The following is a 20,492-nucleotide window of genomic DNA, read 5'->3' as shown; positions in this document are numbered from 1 at the left end:
CCTGACTTACACTCTGAACATACTAACGTCTACCCCACCTTCCATGTTTCATAGCCCGTGTCGAACAATGCGGAGCTCTTTCCTTTATGGGAACTTCAACGACCGGAACGGAAGAGTGGGAGATACAGAAGATTCTCAATCAAAGAATACGCGGACGCGGCCGCCAACACCTAGAGTTGTGGGCATTCTCTCACCCCTGAGTTCTGCCAAGTTCTTCCAGCAATTTTTCACGGAGTTCTGCCATCTGCTGGCACAACCAGTTCTGCCCACAACACTACCAACACCCCGCGGATACGACCCGGAAGTTGATGTATGGGTCACGGGACAAGAACTCGAAGGAACAAGTGTACTACCGTGACAAGAGTATACCACAACATAGAAGGAACCTGATCAAGATGCAAACAGACTTCAGCAAGGCAGATACCTCACAACGCAGAAGAAGCCAGACGAAGACGTAGACGTACTACGAGAACACATCGCAGCACACAAGAGGTCTGATGAAGACATAGGCACACCGCAAGGACGCACCGAAACACAGAAGAAGTTTGATGAAAACACAAACACAAACTTTCCCCGTATATAAAGGTTGCTTTCGTATTACTTTACGCCACACCCGGGTCCTACCAACCCTCACGTACTCCGAGATCCATATAATACTCAAGAAATCCACAGTTTCGTCCAGTTACTTCCGCTACGCATACGGGGGACTTGTTCGGTTCAACTGATGGCCCCAACACTAGTACTTGCACTCGCCATCGCATCGCTTGTATCTTGCGTGGTAGTGCAATTCTTGCAAAAGAAGAGGAACACTAAGGGGCATCCTTTACCCCCTGGTCCTCCACCTCTCCCTTTTGTTGGAAATGCGATCGGAATCGACACAGATCGTCCATGGTTAACATACTCAAAATGGGGAACCGAGTATGGTGCGTAGAACCACCCACATGTGGATCTGGATGTGCTAAATTGTCGACACAGGGGAAATCGTTTACTCCCGACTCTTTAGTCAGGATGTCGTGATCATCAACTCCGAAAGAATTGCGCGTGACTTGCTCGACCGTCGTTCACATAACTATTCCACGAGACCCCCAGAACTTAAGGATGTTCTTGACTTGTGAGGCCCTTCTATCATTTGATGTACCCATTGTTAAACGAGTCCTAGTTTTAGTCATGACTACTCCTCTACCTTTCTACCCTACTCAGACAAGTGGAGACTTCGTTAGTATATCATCCCTTCGAGCTCTCTTATCGCACATGTCATGTCTTTACAGACAGGCGAATCTTCCATCAAGCATTCCATTAAAAGCAGTGACATCCTTCCGTCCGATTCAAATGCGCCATGCTCACCGTTTGATAATAAACCTACTAGCCTCTTCGGAGGTGTATGGAACCCATTTTTACACGTTAGTAATCTCTCCTTTCATGTGTTGCGTGGCTGAACCATACTTTCTACGCAGCTTCAGCACGTCTATCATCATGTCGATCATGTATGATTATGCCATAGCGCCCATTGATGATACCTTCCTTAAGCTCATTCAACGCTCACTTGAGATAGATATAAAAGTGTTCAGGCCCGAGGTCGCAGCTTTCTTAACAGAGTTCCCCATATGTACGTATAACTTCGATCAGCTGTAGTTCTATTCTAATCCACTCACAGTGAAAAAACTTCCTGCTTGGCTCCCTGGAGCGAGCTTCGTAAGGGATGCTATAGTCCAGAGAACACTCGCTTCCACGATTGTGGACATGCCCTTTGAACATGTGAAGAACAACATGGCAAGTTCCAAGTGCCTTTTGATCCGAGTATTATTTAAATGAGGCTCATGATCCTCAGGCCTGCGGGGACGGCTGCACCATCCGTGGTGTCGAATGCATTGAACCGTATGCTAGTTAAAACAGAAGATGAAGGGGAGGCCGCTGTTCTTGAGGAAGGGATTAAGGAAGCCAGTGCAACTGGTTATGCTGGTTCGTCAAAAATCTGCAATGGTTATTATATTTTTGACAAATCTCTACTCATTTCTCCGTGCTCATAGCTGCCTCAGGATCTGTATACTTTTACGCGATTCCTATTTTATTTATATGCTGACCAAAGGCCCAGACGACGTCCACTTTATGCATCTTCCTGCTCGCGATGGTTCTATATCCCGAGGTGCAAGCACGTGCGCAAGCAGAGATTGATTCCATCATTGGGGAAACTCTCGAAAGATTGCCCGACTGGGATGATCGCGCTTCTCTACCCTACATCAATGCTGTCATACTGGAGACGTTAAGGTGGTTCCCTGTCGCCCCTCTGGGTCAGCACTCTTGACTCGTCAAACTCCGGTTAGCACTGTCACTGACTGTGTATTTAGGCGTTGCACATGCCGCGGTAAATGAGGACATCTACGAAGGCTACTATATTCCAAAAGGTCAGTCTGTGGACTGAGAGCCCTATCCGTCTTCTAAAACTGTTTCTTAAGGGGCTACTATAATAGCCAACGCAGGGTGATTCATCATATCAAGTGAACAAAGATCAAACATAATCATTTCTTCTTATGCAAGGTTTATGTCGCGCAATCCAGATAAATATCCTAACCCGTCGAGGTTCATACCCGAGCGTCACATGTCCAAAGTCAACCCTGCTGATATTTCCTTTGTTTTCGGATTTGGAAGGCGTGTTTGGTACGAAGTTTGGAGTTTCACGAATAGACGGGTTTGCCTCACCTTTCAACAGTGCTGGACGACATGTCGCCGATGCTTCTTTATTCGCCGCAATTGTGAATATTCTAGCTGTTTTCCGGGTGGAACGTGCGCCAGGATGGAATATCGGGCCTGATGCTGAAGGAGTGAAATGGACGGGAGGTTTAACGACGTGAGTCATCCTCGGGGATCCCTGTATTTTATCTGAGGCAGCCGATGCAGGTACCCTATATTCCCGTGCATATTCACCCCTCGCCACACGAAGGAAAGGGTATTGCAGTTGATAAAAATGCAATCTTAAGAGCTGTGCGGATGTGGTCCCTGGGGTGAAATCATGTATTACCAGTGTCGTTGGCTTATGTTATCCGTCAGGATATTCAAATTTATCGTGCAGCTCACGATCCTATTTTGTCATTCAACACGTGGATTGCGACAACTGAGTCAAATTTGAAGTTCATCAGAAATTCAGATGATGCCAGCATGCATCATGCATCAAGCTTTACCCTCGCCCGCTGTACATTGCTCCAACGAGTGGGTGAGTCAAATTCATTAATCCGACGAGACTCTTATTGCTATTCGTCAGTCCATACCTGGGAATGTGCCTCTGGCAGATGGAAGCTGGTGTGTCTCAACCTGATGATTGCTGCTATGACAACGCCCGAAGCTTGAAGCTTCTGAAGGCTCTCTCTACCCCTACTGACTAAGCTACGCAAATGGTGGCAAATACCAGCCTGCACCCCCCGTTAGAGGGGTACCCCACTCCAAGTCAAGGCTGATTTCCACGTGACCGCGCGCTTCTCTATATCTGGTTTGCTGCAAGGGTAAACTGATATTTGGCTCGTTGTTCGTCCCAGTGGGACTATTGTGAGATAAAAATTTTCACTACCTTTGCTCCAAATCTGACCTGGGTTGATTGGTATGGCTTATCTGCACAAGCCAAGATCCATCCATCATCAGTACTGCTATCTTTGGATTCGGATCAATGTCAACTTTGTAGGTGTGTCCCCTAAGCCCTTCGCGGCGGACACGACTAACCTGTTTTAAACCTCCTTATTCAACTATACCTCATATATGCATTTACCTGCGCTGCAACCGCAACCACAACTGCTGGTGCTTTTATGAGCTGCCTCTACCCTTGATATCACCAGCGTTTCCTGAACACACTATAGCAAAGAGTGCTTTGACCTATTGATTTTATTATCTTCTTTCTTCGATGGTCACGACGGACTCGTAGGTGTGCTTTTTCTGACAGGACGCTTGAGAACAGGCGAGGTTCGGGCCAGATGATATAATTCTTCCAAGGACTGTCTGGATGCATCGGTGATGTTGCAACGATGCCCGCGAGGTGCCAGACAGAAATACCACTTTTCCCCGACCTCAGGGAAGCCTTTCCGTGGAAACTTGGAAATGATTAGAATGATTAGCGCTAAGCTAACCTGATCCTTACTAGTAACTGCGCCTCTCCATCAACCGTAAGTCCGTAACACGCCTGTGACAGGGGATCAGTTGCCAAGTGTACTTAGGTATCATGATGTTGTAGAAATCTGCTACAAGAATGACTCAAACACTGCCATGCCACCTTCCTGCTCGCATTTCCTTTGATGCCCATATATTCACATCGTCTTCTGCTGAACCCAGTCCATATCTGTCAACCTCACTGATAAGTGATAAGCTACTATGAAGTGAAGTTTCAAGTTTGAGCTAGTCTGAGACTCAAAGCTGTGGTACATATAACATTGACAGATATTTGACGACGCCACTGATATTTACTATCGGATGTCACAGTCCAATCAAACGAGGTTCGACGTTCAACAGGGCTGCTCGATTCTAAAAGTTAGAGTTCACTTGGTATCCAACTCGGGGCACGCTGCACTGCTAACGCTGCGTCACCAAACCTGGCCTCGCACCTCGACGTTTCAAACCTTGGTGTACGGAAAGTCATATGCTGTGGCAGTGTCCCACGCATGAGCCCGAGCCTAGTATATGGCTAACGTAATAACAAGACCTCGAAAACCTCGTCAGCAATGAGTTACCTGAGTAGCAGCGGCAACAACCTCTTGACCACGAACAGGACAACTTTGTGGCGCTCACCAACACCAACGTGAACGGCAACAACGATTCATCTACACGAAAGTCGGCATTCCTTTGCTTGTCCGGAATACCTGCTATCCGCGGTAACTTCCAGGTCAAGTTTCACCGGTGTATGCGCCCTCCACCGCACCAGGCTCCGCTTGTCTGTCACTTTCGCTACCCATCCTCTGGTGATTGAATGTGAGCTTTTGGCGTCTACACCTTCATATGATCACTGTCGTCCTTCTCTGCTAAAGCCCGCCCTCCCTCCACCACCCCCTTCCCTTTGCCAAAGCCCGCCTTCCCTCCGCCAAAGCCCGCCTTCCTTCGCCAAACTCATTCTACATTAGCCCGCCGACACGCTGTCACTGAGTTATTCAACATCGACGTTTCCGTTGACACAGATGCGTTCTTTTTTTTCTTTTTTTTAGAAACAAAAAAAAAGGAAAGCGGCCTTAACTGCATCTCTACTCATGAGTCATGTTACTTCGAGCACAAGCAAAACATATATGGAGAAATGAAGCCAGTGTCCTGACGATATCTTCTATCCTTCGCGCACAGCCGCGGCTGAAGGTCGTTATTTGTTGCTGCGATCCCCGCCCTCATCACCACACCACACCACCTTTTCATCATCAGCTTCGTTCCTTCACCTGGTATCCGCTGCACACGCCTTCCCTGTATCATACCATAGCATTTTGGCCCTTCCGTAGCCCTCTAGAGTCTACGCCCTTCAAGCACCTCATTGTGTTTACTATATCCTCCAAAACCTCCACCTTGCCACCTTCCAAATCCGACCTGCGCCCATTGTACAAGCCCACAGCCGCTATGTTTTTTATCAGCGCTTCATTCACGTGTCTGCTCTGCCTACTTCCATGCGCGGCACCCATATCTCAATCCGGTCGTATATCTTGGAACGTGACCATCTCTCTCGCTCTCGGCATGCAGTTTGCTCGAGGTTGGGTAGCATGTGTATAATACTTTCTTTGTTATAGCTAATGTTATTTGTACTGCGCGGCATAACATTCAAGATCCCTGTATTTGATCGTGGAACTTCTACATGATGAAAGATCTGTGATAGAGTTGGTGAATACAACTTGTGTATGAGGGACATTGAGACGACAAACGAATTTACTTCGGTCACATGTGACATCCAATTTAGTAGTGAGCAGCGCTTTCAACACGCGCCTTTCATTGATTCAATTGTCTAGATTAGTACTCTACGGCACTAAAACCACCTCTTCTTAGTACTCGGCGAATGGTTTCATTAATTTCCGACGCCACTATCGAGGAACTTCAAAAAGGGTACCTTCGAGTGGTAGTAGAGTTCAACCAGCTTATGCAGTGTTAGGCTAATCATTCAGAGTTTCTCGTTTTGCACACCTCTTGTCTTATGCTTGTGTCTCCTTATCTTGTATTGTCTTCCGATAGAGCGACTACTAAGTTTACTTGTGTCCCTCGGATCATCGATCATCTACCGTTTACTAAGTAGAATGAAACTAAATAAGCACTCTGACATTTTTCTGATGGCTGGGTGGCGCCAGGCTTTATGAGGTCATAGTTGCAGTTGCACCTGGAGGTTAGGTGTGGTAGGTGGAGAGTCGGGTGTGGTGGGTAGTAGAAGATGCGCGATGACAAGATGCTTGACCTTGTGAGTTTGTACACGCAGCGAGTAGAAAATACCTCACCGACTCGAAGCGCTGTCTGAAGTTTTGACCTCTGTCGTAAGTGAGGTAACACACATACCTCATTCTTGTGAAACATTTAGGAGCAGAAAATACCTCACCGAACGCTGTTGGAGGTCTTGGCTTCTATTGTAAGTGAGGTAATGCACGCACCTTATTTTTATCGGCATCTGAGCTTCCAAATCTTGAAGGTAAAGGCACCTACAACTCGGCATGCGCGGCTCCATCCGGATCTTTGAATAATTGCTGTCCAACGAGATGTACAAACAACAGGATCGGATAATAAGATTTTGTTGAGAGTCATTTCGCATTGAATACCAGTTGTTCGTTGTACGTTGATGTTGAAACATAAGGAGGCACCCCCTTCCCTGTGGCAGGTGCCAGGCTCGGATATCCGGCTTATTGCGAGGGGTCCAAACCAGTGCCTGTATAAACAAGGCAACGATGCGACAAAACCGCAAACCTTCCTGCATAATGTATCGAACCTCGGACCAAACAGCGGTGCCATTAACAAAAGTTTGCATCTAGACTTCGATTAAGTCAGTGCTAAACGGCAGAAGCATCAATAACGGCTGCCTCGATGAATCGACTCCTTGGGCCTAGTGACATCGGCTGTGATGTCATTCAAAGTTCGTTCAGCGTTCAAGTCACTTTACTAACCCTAGTAATGCCGAGTTCTGTGTAAATTCCGCGGTGAAGGCCGCCGACATATTTAAAAGGTCGTATCTGCTCGTGGAACAGCACTCGCTTAGGCCTCGATACACATAACATGTTCGTTCGAATCTTCACGATTTCTGTCATCGCCCTTCTCCTTTTCCAAGACTACGTTATAGCCTCTGTTATTGCTGCTGTTGTCAGAACCTCAGCCAGTTCATATAGCTGTGGTAGCGGCTCGCTTGCTTGCTGCATGGAGGTGAGAGAGATTCATAAACGGAGAAATATACCTGTGCTTACCTGTGCTGCAAAAGGATTCATCCCAACCGGGAAGTGTTAATGATGAGCAGTGCCAAGACTACTCAGGGAGTTGCTGTCCAAGTAACTACTTACCGGCTTGTTGCTACACCGTATACGAGGTGGTAAGTGTCACCACTCAACTCAACGGCTCGATCAAACTCATTCTGCAACAGGACTATTATTACTGCAACGAGACAACGTCAAGTCAACAGTAGGGTTGTTGGGCGTGTTAAAGCACGGTACCTGAAGGACATTGGACTTTCGATCGGATTATACCATAATTTTGTATTAAATGTATAATATTCCACTGGTGCATAAAATGTCTTGAATATCTGTCATCATTCAGTACTCAGTTTGAAGTCTCAAAACGCCCCACCAGTGGCACGCCAGGACCGGTAACAGGATGAGGACTCACGATATGGATGAAGCTCCACCTTCTAAGGCTAGCACGGAGGAACGTAGAATCTCGTTAGATTCCATCAACTAGTCTCGATGAGTGAAAGGCGGAAATGGAACACAAGTTATCAGAGAACAGATGAACAAATGAAAATGTTATTCAGAGCAATATATACTAGTAGAGCATCGCAACAATGGATGCAACTAGCAGCTGGCTTCCCGTAGGCAATAATGCGGAGTCGACGATGATGATGATCCAGTTTGAATTTCGGTGCGTCACTGGGGTGACGCCGTGACGGGTGACGCAGCTCGAAAAGGCAAATGTGTGTCACGAAGACATCCCGCCGGCATACGTTTGGGTGACGCCATTGTCTTGGTGAAATACATACATGGATTACCGGCCTGCTACCGAATACACACCGACGTCAACGAGGACGAAATACACTGCGGCAAAGATCAGTAACATCACAAAGGGGGCGAGACATCTGGCAGGCTGCAGCTACTCCTTGTGCGTGTTTCTTCCACTATTCGTTAGCATATATGATTTAGTTGTCCTTTTAGTCTTTTGGCAGATCCATGCTACTACTACAGCGCGGCATCAAGGAGGGCAGTGGACCAATGAAGGTATGGTTTCATTATGTCCTCGTTGTCCTCAGTTGCTAATTCCAACCTAACTCGTGCTTGCTCATGCTGATGAGGACGCCAAGCTTGCAGCCTGTGTTGATCACTCTCCGCATTCAAGTTTTCCCTCCCTGCCACCTGCCACCCTCCAGCCTTCACCACCGGTTCAACATTGTCACCCAGTATTTTCGTCTTTTTACTACACCGATGATCTAGTTCTTTTTCTTGTTGAAATCCAATAGACTTGCTTGAGAAAAACTGCGATACTACATTGATATGTACTCATTACAGAGTCGCTTACGAACATTTACGCCAACAAAACAGTTAAAATAGAAGAAATCGAGCTTGCGAGTATTGGGTGCGAAAAAATGGAGGAGAGCATGAGGGGTAATCGGTAAGATCCTGAAAACCCTGGTCATCTATCTGACCAGTCTTGAAGACCTCGAAAACTTATGAGATCATCCATCTAGCCAGTTTCGGTGACTTTTGATGTAGAACGTTTTCCGGTCCAACATAGATATACTAGATGCGAAACGAATAGCTTCCGACCGAGCTGGTTGCTAGTGTGACGATACTGAAGCGAGTATTCCCCGGTTGGAATTATAGTTAAATAACTCGATAGCGGGGGCCACATCATGGTGATGTTCAACGTTCAGTGCTCCAAGTTGTGATCCGACTTATGTACTAATTATTTGGTAACCGAAATTCAGCCGCGTCGATAGAGTTCAAACTTAAGTAGTGCTCACAACAAAAGTCATCCCTGAATCTATGACTATGCGGTATGGACTCGGTACCGTGACTAGTAGGATAAGGATGTCGCGGCCGCAGTGTTATATCAAACACTCGGACGCGACTAAGGTTACAGAGAACCGCCGTGGTGACAAAATCCTGCAAAGCTGAATCCCCCAGGTTTTTGGACCAATCAAAGACTCGGAGGCGCTGCGGCTGCACGACAGCAAGCACACTAGGCTCTGAATCGATGTCCATGAGCGAAGGGGGTGATAGCCACTTTTCCTTGTTCAGCAGAGCTCACCGCTGACACGGATCGACCGGGATGGGCATGGGCATGGGTATATTCACCCGCCGGTTGGTTGATGCAGAAGTCAGGCAAGCACGCACGACATGAAGACCTGCAACGTCAACACAGATGCGCAACAGAGCAGCCTGATGAAGTTGGACGCCTCCACGCGACATTCAGAAGGGTATCTGTTTGGAGTACAACTTGCAGTGTATTCGATAAATCCTTTGTTATCAACGTCTTTGGGGCTACGACACATACCCATCGTGACCGGAATCCCACTGATAAGGCAGAAGCTTTCTACAAACGCAAAATCGCTCATGACCAACTAGCCAACACTGTCAAGTTCATGGATGTAAATCAAGTCGCTGACTTAGCAAGTTGAGTTGGTTCACCATGTTGCAAAACCGGACATTCTTGTTGGAGGTTAGTTTCAAGGTCATCTTCAGCAAGACCCTCGTTGATCTGAGGAACCTAGTCAGCCAGTATTATGGACGACAACATAAAAGCTTGCCTCTGCCGAAGGATCGTCTAAGGTCTTCGACCGAATCGTCTCCGAGCTGCATTGAAATAAATCGCCACAAGATGTCCGAAACAAAGCATAGGCCATTCTCAAGTTGCAGTTTGCATAGGCTATTCGAGAGCTGCCAAGCTAGAGTTCGAAATCATTCATACATTGATCTAAGATTACTTACTAGTTCCTCAAGGCTTTCCAGATACTTATATCGTCCTCGTCCTCAGCATACTTGCCAAGCTCAGCATGGCTAGTCGCGCGTTTCGCCTCTCCGAGTCCGCGACCTAAATAGCCGGAAGCACCTGAACCAGATCCAACAAAGGAAGATGAGAATGTGATCATATCGAACTTATGGGTAGTGGACCCATGCAGGTGGGGTGCTTTCCACGACAGACTAGGAAGAGCTGCAGACATAGTGATCCTGGAAAACTGGAAAGGATTCCGAGGACTTTGATATCGTCAGGATGAAAGAGTCCCCTGCGCACTAAATGCATTCAAACTAGACTACAAGATTGAAAACACATACGAGTAATTACAGACTAGTGCTGACTTTCTTAATGAGCCGTCCACGCAAGAAAATGTCCGTCAAGCGTCCAGTTCCAACATCAAATGAGGGAGGAGGTTGGTGATCGGTGTTCTGTGTTCTGGTCTGGTCGTGTTCGACGGAGCGGAAATGTGTGATTACTTGCGAATGACCGGTACACATGAATCAACGAAAATGACATACTTAGATTGCACAAGTTTGCAAACGGTGTGTTGAGAAAACGAGCATTAACTCGAGGGAGCAATGTGAACCAAAAAGATACAGCAAGAGAAAACGGATTGCCCTGAGCAAGGTTCGAACTTGCGACCTCAGGATTACCCGGTAACCATACCGGTCACACAAATAGTATGAGACCTGCGCTCTAACCAACTGAGCCATCAGGGCTTCTGACAGTGGTGCGTGATAATACCACTGAGGTTGGGGCTGAAAATATTTTCCAGCACGTGACAAAATCGCGTGGATCGCGTGACGTCACATGTGCTGTGTCACCTCGTCCACCAGCTGCAGATCTCCAATCATGCGCATCCTCGCACTCTCTGACTGCAAGCTAGAAAGGGACGTGCCTCACAAAGAAGTACAAGATAACTATACAGATAGACAGCCTGCCTCAATGCTTGCTCCTCCTACTACTAAGATTCCATCCATCACACTCGATGCCGACCTTGTGACGGATTCTATGGCCGCCAGATTGTGCATTAGCTTGGTCGGCCATGTTCTATTTTTGAAGAGTCAGGTTCCTTTGTAAGCTCAGGCGCTGACAATCAAATCGCCTGCTGATTTTTGTATAGTCCTGTCATACAGATGGCACGGATGCCTGGTGGCGATGTAGGTGCTTTGCTATTTTATCTGGCTTTAACACTGACGCAACGAAGACCACGTCTAGAGCTGCGAAGAAGCGTCAGGAGCTCCTCAATTCATTTGATACCCTCGCGTCACACCTCAATACAACATTTACAGCCCTCTCTACGGCGTTTGCCTACCACAGCGGGACAAAAGATCCTAGAAGTTCCGGTCGTGCCTACCTCGCAGTTGTTCTTGGTCCCACACCTGGATCTGCAAAATGCAGGGTAATGGTTGGTGTGGATGCTCTGGAAGCGAAAGTCTGGGGAGAACGAGATGATCGCTTGGATGCCCCATCTGGACGTCAGGGAGAGGAAGCAGAGGATGACGACGAGAAAAGTGATAGGGAGGACGAGTCTCACTCAGACTCCGACTGTGATGGCGACACCGACTCAAGCGAATGCGGTGACAGTGATAGCAGTGATAGTTTGTGCGATGAAGAAGCTTCGGAGACGGAATCTGAAAAATCTTCTCAAGCACCCTCCCCACCACCATCTAGAACACCTTCTCCCTCTTCTTCTCCGCCTCTACCATCACACCTACTGCCTCCAACTTATGCTCAAGAACTCGAAGCCCTCCGCACCGCCGAACGCCTGCTCTCTCGCACACTTGCAAGCGCATGCGGAGAAAATGATGGGCAGGGCATGGCCAGCGAAATGGGTCAGCAGTAACAATTTTAACACTCTATCTATACCCTAACGATGTTCCGGGAATAGCTCCAACTCAGACGCACATAGTGCTTCGTGCTCCGCGAAAATTTATGCACCCGGCGTGGGTACCTAAGCAAACACTCAGTGGTACTTTTGACGCACTGCTAGACCAGTTTCTTGAGGAATCTGGAGAACGTCCAACGAGAGATGATGTTAAGAAGAGAAAGAAAGGCGGAAACGTGGAAGGTGTATGGATTCGCAGCCGACAGAGACTAACCGAAGATTCAGAGATAATATCGAGCGAAGAAATTCCAGAAGAGGACGAGATGATTTGGTGGACATGGGACGGGAGGCTCGTTGGCTTTGCGGACTGGTAATATCTGAACATAATTTTCAGACGACTTAGCAGTTGTGACATTGGGTACATGGCTTGCAGAATAAGTATCTCCCAGTCAATCGTACTGCCGTGTTATGAAGTTAATTATTGACTGGTCGACCGTCTAAGTAAAACGTTCCAAAAATGATGAAATAGCAATGCAGAAGATGCAGTCATCGGACTAATTCTAATTAATTTCTCGAGGATGATTGATGTACATATTTGGAATTGGAGTTTGTTTGGTAGCAGCTTTAGAAATAAACAACCTCCTGCTGACATAATATAGTGACAGTCACGATTGTCGCGTTTCAACGCGTTCCAAGAAAAGCCATCATGAAAGCAACAAGCGCAACACCATCTACATCAGCACCTGTCGCTCACAACGCCTTACCCCCACCATCTGCAACATCCAATGCTCGTTCTTCTAGAATCGCTCCTCACTCGCACATAAAAGGATTAGGGCTCACATCAGATGGCCTTGGAGCACCCGATGGTGCAGGATTCATAGGCCAGACTAATGCTCGAGAGGTCATTATAACACTGTTAACTCTTTCTCCTGGGACTGACCAAGCTCGTAGGCATGTGGTGTGGTAGTGGATCTCGTAAAATCTCGCAAATTTTCGGGGCGCGCGCTACTTCTCGTGGGCGCGCCGGGAACGGGAAAAACAGCCCTTGCTCTAGCAGTATCGCACGAACTTGGTACAAAGGTGCCATTTTGCCCGATGGTTGGTTCTGAGGTGTACAGCACAGAGGTGAAGAAGACGGAGGTACTCGCAGAATCGTTCAGGAGGGCAATCGGTGAGTACCTTAGATGTTTGGAGTTCTTTGTTGAGTTTCTCGTGAATACGTATTTTATGTTGTGCTGCAGATGGCATTGCATAGGTCCTGGCTCGGATCTACGAATTCGGACTCAATACATTCTTTTCCGACAGGTCTGCGGATAAAAGAAACCAAGGAGGTTTACGAAGGAGAGGTTACCGAACTTACGCCCGCAGAATCTGAGAACCCATTGAGCGGATACGGAAAGACAGTCTCGCATGTTATCGTTGGTCTTAAAACCGTCAAAGGTACCAAGCAGCTACGACTGGATCCCACCATCTATGAAGCAATCCTGAAGGAAAAAATTGTTGTTGGTGATGTTATCTATGTAGAAGCCAACACTGGTGCAGTCAAGGTGTGACAGAATTGTTTAATCAAACATGCACAAGTTGATTTCTTTTTATGCAGAGAGTTGGACGATCCGATGCATATGCCTCCTCCTACGATCTCGAATCGGAAACATACGTGCCATTACCGAAAGGCGACGTTCACAAGCGCAAAGAGCTTGTCCAAGACGTTACTCTCGGTGATCTCGATGCCGCTAATGCGCGTCCGCAAGGTGGTCAAGACATCATGAGCGTCATGGGTAGTCTTGTGAAGAGCGGAAGGACGGAGGTGACAGACAAGCTTCGAAGAGAAGTCAACAAGGTGGTCAAAGGCTACGTAGACCAGGGCGTTGCCGAGGTTGTTCCGGGCGTAGTTTTCATTGATGAGGTATCTGTCTTCTCACGGTTCTGTAGGAATGAGGCTAAACATTCTCCCTAGGTGCATATGCTGGATATCGAGTGCTTCACCTATCTCAATGCCCTCCTCGAATCGCCTATGGCACCTACTGTAATACTTGCCACCAATCGTGGAAATGCGCTAGTACGAGGGACGACCGACATCGTCTCACCTCACGGTGTTCCTGTAGATTTGTTGGATCGGTTAGTCTGCAAACGTCATTGCAGATTTTTGACTGATTTGGCTTGTCAAGGTGCCTTATTGTGAAGACCGACGGATATAATCGCGAGCAGATCGGCAAGGTGGTACAGTTGCGTGCGAACGTAGAAGGTCTTAAATTGGGTTCTGGGGTCTTGGAGCGAATAGCAGAGGAGGGTGAACGAGGATCAATGCGGTATGAGACACCCCAATTGACAGTGCACCTCTCATGACTGCGTTTACAGATATGCTCTGCAACTTCTTACTCCAGCTTCAATTCTCGCTGGTCTTTCGGGGAGAAGTCAGATAGAAGTGGAGGATATTGGGGAGATGAATGAGTTGTTCTTAGATGCGAAGACTTCTGCAACCAATATTGGCGCGGATGGAGGCTTTGACGGGGGAAAGATGTGGTGAACGTCGTCCCCTGTCAACAGCTTCTCCCGTACGCTTTTATATTATCCCGTTCATCTTGTTCATGGTCCCGCGTGCTCAGATTGCCTAAACTGCCTCTCGTCTGAGAATCCTTTTTCTGGGTGCTATCATTTTGTCTCAACTGACCAAGAGGATGTACCTTAACGAAGCCAGTGATTCCCTGCGTCGAAAAAAATACTTTGTGAGTCTCGACCAACTATAATCACGTGATTCTATTTCATGGGGCAATTCAGTGGGGAAATCAGTGGGGAACCCCGAGGGAACCATTGATGCCCTAGACTCCTTTTCCACACTCGCGCATCGCCTTCTTACTTGGAGTTCTTCTGGTCCCTTCTGCGCTTCATACCCTAGGGCGTACTTCTCACAATGCCATAACGCGCCAAGAATGACCTGCATTCCACATGTTAAACACCTTCCCTCTTTTTAGGAAAAAGATACTGTCATTAAGCTATGTTTACGGTTGTCAGACTGAAACATCTGATCATATTTTTAGAGGCAAGCCTTGTATGTGCTTGTGTGCTTCTCACGACTTCACTGACTCTCCATCCTCGTGCCCAACCTTCCGGTACGTGAAGCATTTAAGCTATTCACCTTTCTTGGCATCTTTCCCATGCAACTGCGTCCGTTGAGCGCAGTGCTTCTGATGGACATGGGGCTTAAGACCCGGTCACCATTGTTGTAAATGCAAGGACTTGGGTAGTCTGGCGCCCGGATCCGGTGTTCTCATAAGCGCAGCCACATGTGCCACTGCGCTGGTTTCCTGGTCCTGGTTCCTGCGCTTTTTTGTCAGGTACAAGTCGTGTCAGCATGAGCTCGTGACATGTCCTATCACCACATGTTGTTGGAGTGGACAAATTTTCGCACGTTGGTAATGGCGCAAGAGTACAGGTGGGCACCCATTGGTCGGATGCGACAATTGACTTCGCAGTCTTCCATTTATTGCGTTACCATCGAGGGTAATCACGTAAGGATTGGCGTCAGACTCAACTTTGTACACGGTAAAGGTTTAGACCCCATTGATTCATTGTTCGGCTCGGTACCCCCACGTTCAAATTCTTTTCTTCAATGGCCAGTTGTTATCCGCTAAGAACGGGACTCGTGCTTCGCAAACTGGGGATTTTCTTTCCGAGACAATGACGCGACCAGCACTCTAAGGCAGGTGCCCTTTTCCGCTCTGCAGATGATCCAGTGCTACTTTGTCAGGGCAATTTGCAACCCCGCGAAGACCAGAATACCCCATGTGCGCCAACTTACGATGCAGCCTATCCGGAGTCTAACTTGGCTCCCTTTTTGGACCTTATTAACCCGAGGAAGCAACCGCACAGGTCATGAAACGCGCGGTACTGTATATAAGAAGTCTCTGTCAGGTCAATATTTTAGCTTCGCATTTGCGCCCCGACTACTGTATCATTTAGGACCTCCACGGGCATCATGCCAAGACCTCTTCAGATGCCCTACATGTTCGAGGATCGGACAGGCCGTGTAACTGGCTCTGATTATGATGATATCTACGACCGCATGTTCATACGTGTCGTACCCCATCCACGTTCTCCTCCCAGAAGCGACAACGTTCTGGCCATATACAACATGGGACGCCGTTCAACCCGACACGGAGACACGCGGCATCTGGAGAGACAGCCTTTAGTGGTGCTCGAGTTTGCAGAGGGTGCTGCAGGAGGACTAGGAAACATCAGTTTTTTCTACCCTCCTGCGCCCAGCATGACGATGCCGATGAATAGATACCTACGAAAGACGGCCTTTTTCGGAGGGTATGCTGTTCTCCTGTGTTGTTTCAGCCAAACCTAATGGACCACAGATCTCTCTCCAGAAAATTTCGGGCGAGTGATGGCCGGGAATACAGATGGGAGTACCAAAGCGCAGACGCCCACGAGTGGTCGGTACGTTAAATGCGCTTTGTCCACCATCCTTACCTGAATCCCTCTTTTCTACAGTGTATTTCAGAAGAAAATTACCTTGTCGCTCATTACGATCTTCGTCAACCACACATGCCAGCTTATGGCGTCTCCGGAAACACTCTGACCATTCACGAATCATATTGTCACCTTTCCATAGGCAAGTTGCTGTTATCTATATCCTTGGACAGTTAGCTGACTCTACCATCAGACATTATGGCTTCGCTCCTCATCATGCGCTACATTGCAGAGCACAACCTGTAGACACAAATTGTGTCGCATTTCATACCTCAAAATTGCCCACCATCCAAGGCAAACTTCGCAGTCATGCTCACTACCTCATACTGTAACATAGATCCAATTGTCATGGACAACGTGTACTCAGGGATCAGTCAGGATCCTCATTGTACCCTTTTCTTTTTGCAATGACAGAATTTGATGGTCCCCCGTCGGGATTCCCTGATTTCCGTGTTCTTCGTACCTAATTATTCCTTTTCATTTGCTATTCTTACATTTATGTAATACCAAAGGAAATGTCCGAACTCGGTAAAACGAACTATGTACATAGTAGTCTCCCCCACTTCACATCTACATTCAAACCTGTATCATATGCTATGTCACCAGACAAGAGCTTTTCCCACGAGTCGGATTGCGGCCAAGCGGTGAAATGATTGATTTTTCAAAGAAGAGCTATGGTATCGACGAAAACCCAGATCGTGGGTGAATTCACCACTTTAAACCAACACTCAGATGATAGCATCTAGTTAGCAACATTGTCTGGCGTGAAGTAGTCAGGTAGTATGAAGGCCAGCTTCTTGATATCCTCCTGGTCTTGTTCGCCAACTCTTGGCATGATAGAGAAACGCATACTGCCCTTGTCTTCAGTCAGAATGTCTCCATCTAACGCGGCAGCGTGAAGGTCTTCAAGAACAGCAGCTGCAACGTGCCTCGATGTATTAGCATTATCCTGCAGGGTCTTGAATACTTCCGCGGCAGTGACTGCCTCCGAATGGGGACGCCATGAATCATAGTCTGTGGCAGTTGCGATTAAGGCATAGCTGGATGTTTTCTCAGTCAAGTCAAAGCAAAGCGAGTGGTCAAATCACCTCAGTTCTGCCTCACGAGCTAACTTGGCCTCAGGCAAAGCGCTCATGTTGATAAGATCCCCACCCCATGCTCGATACATGATACTCTCCGCTCTAGTGGAGAACTGAGGACCTTCCATGCAAACGATGCACTTGTCCTTATGGAGAGCCACTCCTCTACCTTCGTCTGCAAGAGCCTTCTCTACTCTTACCTCCAGCCAGCGGACCAACTTCACGCTATATGGATCACCAAATGCAGCATGAGCGACTATCTTCAGGCCCTCAAAGAAGCTGGCTGGACGTATGCCCTTGGTGCGATCAATGATCTGAGTAGGGATAGCGAAAGATCCCGGGGCGATCTCTTCGCGGAGCGAGCCAACAGCACTGAATGCAAGAATAACTCGGACTCCCAAAGACTTCAAAGCTGCGATGTTAGCGCGAGAAGGGACTGCTGAAGGCGCAATTGAATGGTGATGCCCGTGACGAGCCAGGAAGGCGATCTTTGATCCTGAAGGTAGCGAACAAATGGTGATGGGCGAAGATGGGTATCCCCAAGGCTGAAAAGACAGCAATGCAGATCGGTCAAAATCATGAAGACTCCCAAAGGGCGAAAACGAACAGTCTCTGGGTTAACTTTCTCCCTGAGGTGCTTGTCATGAGCTACAAAACACAACTTGTTCATGTCACAACTCACACGAAAGTCAGGTTATCAAGATGGTATAGCCCACTACCACCGATGACACCGACGAGCACTGTGAAGTTATCATGAGGAGCTGAATATGCGGTTGAAGGAAGACAAGACCAACCATCCTTGGAAGTCATGGTATCAGAATAAGACTCGATATTGGGGACATTTTATTTTGCAAGTCGAAACGTTCGATCAATCGATAGATAAGACTTATAAGGACAAGTACCGAATTGGCTTTGAATTGGAGCTCCCACGCTCTCAGGTATCTTTTTTTTTCCAATTTCTGTTCATTGGGGTATATAACTGATCAAGTACCCTATGTCGGACAATTGATACTGTCTAATCTATAAGGCCCTGCCTTTACTACATCCCTGAAGTCGCGAATGCCCCGATGTGAGGACTCCTAGGAGTTCTCAGGTATCTTATCCTCAACTTGGCCACGTCTCAAATTTACAGGCCCATACAGGTATGTACCTGTATGGGCCTGGCCCAGTGGCCTTTGACTGGGGATCAAGCGCCGAGTCTCATTCACAGTTTGAAAGTCGACCATCATCATGATCAACTACCTTCAGCTAGTAACATCGACTTTTTTCGACGTCGCCCAGCCTGGCACAAGCACCCACCTTCGTTCCCTCTGATCCTTACTCCACCAAGCACAATCGAGACGTAGTCATGTTGTTCGACCCGCAATACCAGGACATGGTCCAGACCTCTGCAGACTCCATCAGGCCATCATGTATTTGACAGCGATTGGCGTCGCTCACCATTGCTCGCCGCGATTCTTTTCTCCATCGAGCATAATCTCTTGTTCTAGCCTTCAGCGCATAGAACCAACTGTGAAATTTGAATTGGGACAACGGTGTCGAATCTGAAGATCTTCAGCCGCATCACGACCATGATATCCTCATAGCATTGAGCTTCGAGTCTCGCCCGTCGTGATTTATCAAACGAGTGGGTGTATCGATTCGATTTATATGACTCTTCTTACTACGATCCGTCTATCCAAGACTTCGATTATTGCTGTTGTTCGTTTTGTAATGTACTATTGCCCAATTAATACCTACAATCAGCAAATGGCTATGGGTATTTTTTCTGCTTGGCAGTCGACGAACGAACGGAAGAAAAAACTTACTTTGCATTGTAGAATCTCATGCTAAATGCAGCGTAAAAGATATAACTTTTTGTTGCTGATTCACTTTCTTCACCCTGATAGATTGAATATTGAACAGTGTTTCTGTACTTGTTTATACAACAATTATAGCCCTTGCCTCTACAATCGCAATAATGTCTGTGGCAGACGGACGAGATGCCGCATGTTGTGACCAACATTTCTGGATGAAATTCCAGTCGTCGTCATCGATGATCACAGGTGCAGCCGGCCTGCGAGGCGTAATCCCTTGTGATATTTTACCAACTATAGCAAAAGTATTGGCGATGTAGTGGTATGGGATCTTTCCCTCCAATACCTGAAACTGTGGATGAGCACATTGGACAATAGTATGTTTATGACATCAAGTATTGGAGGGTGTGAATGCCAACACGCACACACCTGAAGCATGATCCCTCCGAAAGAGTATACATCGCTTGCCTGAGAGAACATGGATGACACGTCGCTGGTATCTGCCGTCAAGTATTCGGGTGCCATCCATTGCAGGGTGCCTCCAGCAACGGTAGGTAATAAGGCTTGACTCATTCTCGCCGGAATGAGAGCTGATAAACCGAAATCGGTGAGGCGTGCTTTTCCATCGTCGTCGATAAGGACGTTGTACTAAAAGTTTTAAGTTGGGAAGTTACAAACTTGGTGAGGTGTACGCACGCCACTCAAGTCTCCATGGACAATCTGCTGCGAATGGACTACCAGATCTGCGTCAGCTATATTTCATGTGAATTGCAAACATTGGACCAACGATATTCAAGGCCGCGAGCTACATCCCTCAGCTAAAGCGTCTTTAGTACTGTTGTTGTTATGAGGTAACGACTTCAGCGCACCAGTGTAAACTGTTGGCCACGAGAAAGTTCTTTGTGTCGATTCTGTAGATATTCGGTCAAGGTGCCATTCTTTAGCCACGGCGAAACTAGGGCGGGGAGAACCCCGAATTGACGTGCAACTCCCCAGAGAGGTACAATATTTTCATGATTAAGTGTCGATGATATTTTGATCTCTCGAGAAAATCGCTGGCGAGCAACCGGTCAGCAGAATGAGGATACGAGTGATTTCCACCGACATTGATCAATCTGGGTAACTCGACCCCTCCCATCGGTCTAAACGCCTTGACTGCGACCTAAACACCGTTGG

General features: G+C 47.4%; 6 protein-coding genes and 1 non-coding gene across 7 annotated transcripts; 4 read left to right on the top strand and 3 right to left on the bottom strand.

Annotated features, from left to right (window-relative positions):
• Positions 1 to 724: 724 nt before the first annotated feature.
• Positions 725 to 2,849, top strand: F5147DRAFT_747943 (cytochrome P450; the record flags this gene model as incomplete). The annotated part of the gene is made up of 12 exons (XM_041440000.1): positions 725 to 923; positions 976 to 1,111; positions 1,160 to 1,219; positions 1,290 to 1,400; positions 1,455 to 1,606; positions 1,655 to 1,781; positions 1,829 to 1,959; positions 2,037 to 2,041; positions 2,093 to 2,288; positions 2,346 to 2,406; positions 2,506 to 2,655; positions 2,708 to 2,849. The coding sequence occupies 12 exons, from the start codon at positions 725 to 727 to the stop codon at positions 2,847 to 2,849; spliced, it is 1,470 nt and encodes a 489-aa protein (XP_041287154.1).
• Positions 2,850 to 10,751: 7,902 nt separating this feature from the next.
• F5147DRAFT_t112 lies at positions 10,752 to 10,856 on the bottom strand. The gene has a single exon. It is a non-coding gene; the product is annotated as a tRNA-Met (tRNA).
• A 226-nt stretch (positions 10,857 to 11,082) lies between these two features.
• F5147DRAFT_585520 (uncharacterized protein) lies at positions 11,083 to 12,339 on the top strand (the record flags this gene model as incomplete). Its single annotated transcript, XM_041431870.1, has 4 exons — positions 11,083 to 11,213; positions 11,261 to 11,297; positions 11,345 to 11,972; positions 12,029 to 12,339. The coding sequence occupies 4 exons, from the start codon at positions 11,083 to 11,085 to the stop codon at positions 12,337 to 12,339; spliced, it is 1,107 nt and encodes a 368-aa protein (XP_041287153.1).
• Positions 12,340 to 12,623: 284 nt separating this feature from the next.
• Positions 12,624 to 14,676, top strand: F5147DRAFT_422723 (TIP49 C-terminus-domain-containing protein). Its single transcript, XM_041429754.1, has 7 exons — positions 12,624 to 12,866; positions 12,917 to 13,136; positions 13,271 to 13,512; positions 13,566 to 13,871; positions 13,923 to 14,083; positions 14,134 to 14,274; positions 14,324 to 14,676. Exons 1-7 carry the CDS (start codon positions 12,672 to 12,674, stop codon positions 14,490 to 14,492), a joined length of 1,434 nt encoding a protein of 477 aa, XP_041287152.1. The 5' UTR covers positions 12,624 to 12,671; the 3' UTR covers positions 14,493 to 14,676.
• A 1,283-nt stretch (positions 14,677 to 15,959) lies between these two features.
• On the top strand, positions 15,960 to 16,687 carry F5147DRAFT_747940 (uncharacterized protein; the record flags this gene model as incomplete). The annotated part of the gene is made up of 4 exons (XM_041439999.1): positions 15,960 to 16,279; positions 16,327 to 16,408; positions 16,463 to 16,583; positions 16,635 to 16,687. The coding sequence occupies 4 exons, from the start codon at positions 15,960 to 15,962 to the stop codon at positions 16,685 to 16,687; spliced, it is 576 nt and encodes a 191-aa protein (XP_041287151.1).
• A 293-nt stretch (positions 16,688 to 16,980) lies between these two features.
• Positions 16,981 to 18,406, bottom strand: F5147DRAFT_422686 (nucleoside phosphorylase domain-containing protein). Its single transcript, XM_041429753.1, has 5 exons — positions 18,315 to 18,406; positions 18,203 to 18,260; positions 18,128 to 18,149; positions 17,530 to 18,065; positions 16,981 to 17,481 (listed from the first exon to the last, which is right to left on the bottom strand). The coding sequence occupies exons 1-5, from the start codon at positions 18,328 to 18,330 to the stop codon at positions 17,184 to 17,186; spliced, it is 930 nt and encodes a 309-aa protein (XP_041287150.1). The 5' UTR covers positions 18,331 to 18,406; the 3' UTR covers positions 16,981 to 17,183.
• A 1,034-nt stretch (positions 18,407 to 19,440) lies between these two features.
• Positions 19,441 to 20,368, bottom strand: F5147DRAFT_585465 (kinase-like domain-containing protein; the record flags this gene model as incomplete). The annotated part of the gene is made up of 5 exons (XM_041431866.1): positions 19,441 to 19,662; positions 19,746 to 19,964; positions 20,013 to 20,050; positions 20,104 to 20,134; positions 20,186 to 20,368. Coding segments are annotated over 5 exons (693 nt in total), but the record flags the coding sequence as incomplete, so codon positions are not given.
• Between the last annotated feature and the right edge of the window lie 124 nt (positions 20,369 to 20,492).

This window comes from Suillus discolor, assembly GCF_016758755.1.
Source record: "Suillus discolor strain FC423 chromosome Unknown F5147scaffold_85, whole genome shotgun sequence".
NCBI lineage: Eukaryota > Fungi > Basidiomycota > Agaricomycetes > Boletales > Suillaceae > Suillus > Suillus discolor.
Note: the sequence above shows the minus strand (reverse complement) of the source record. Positions and strands in the feature narration are given on the sequence as shown.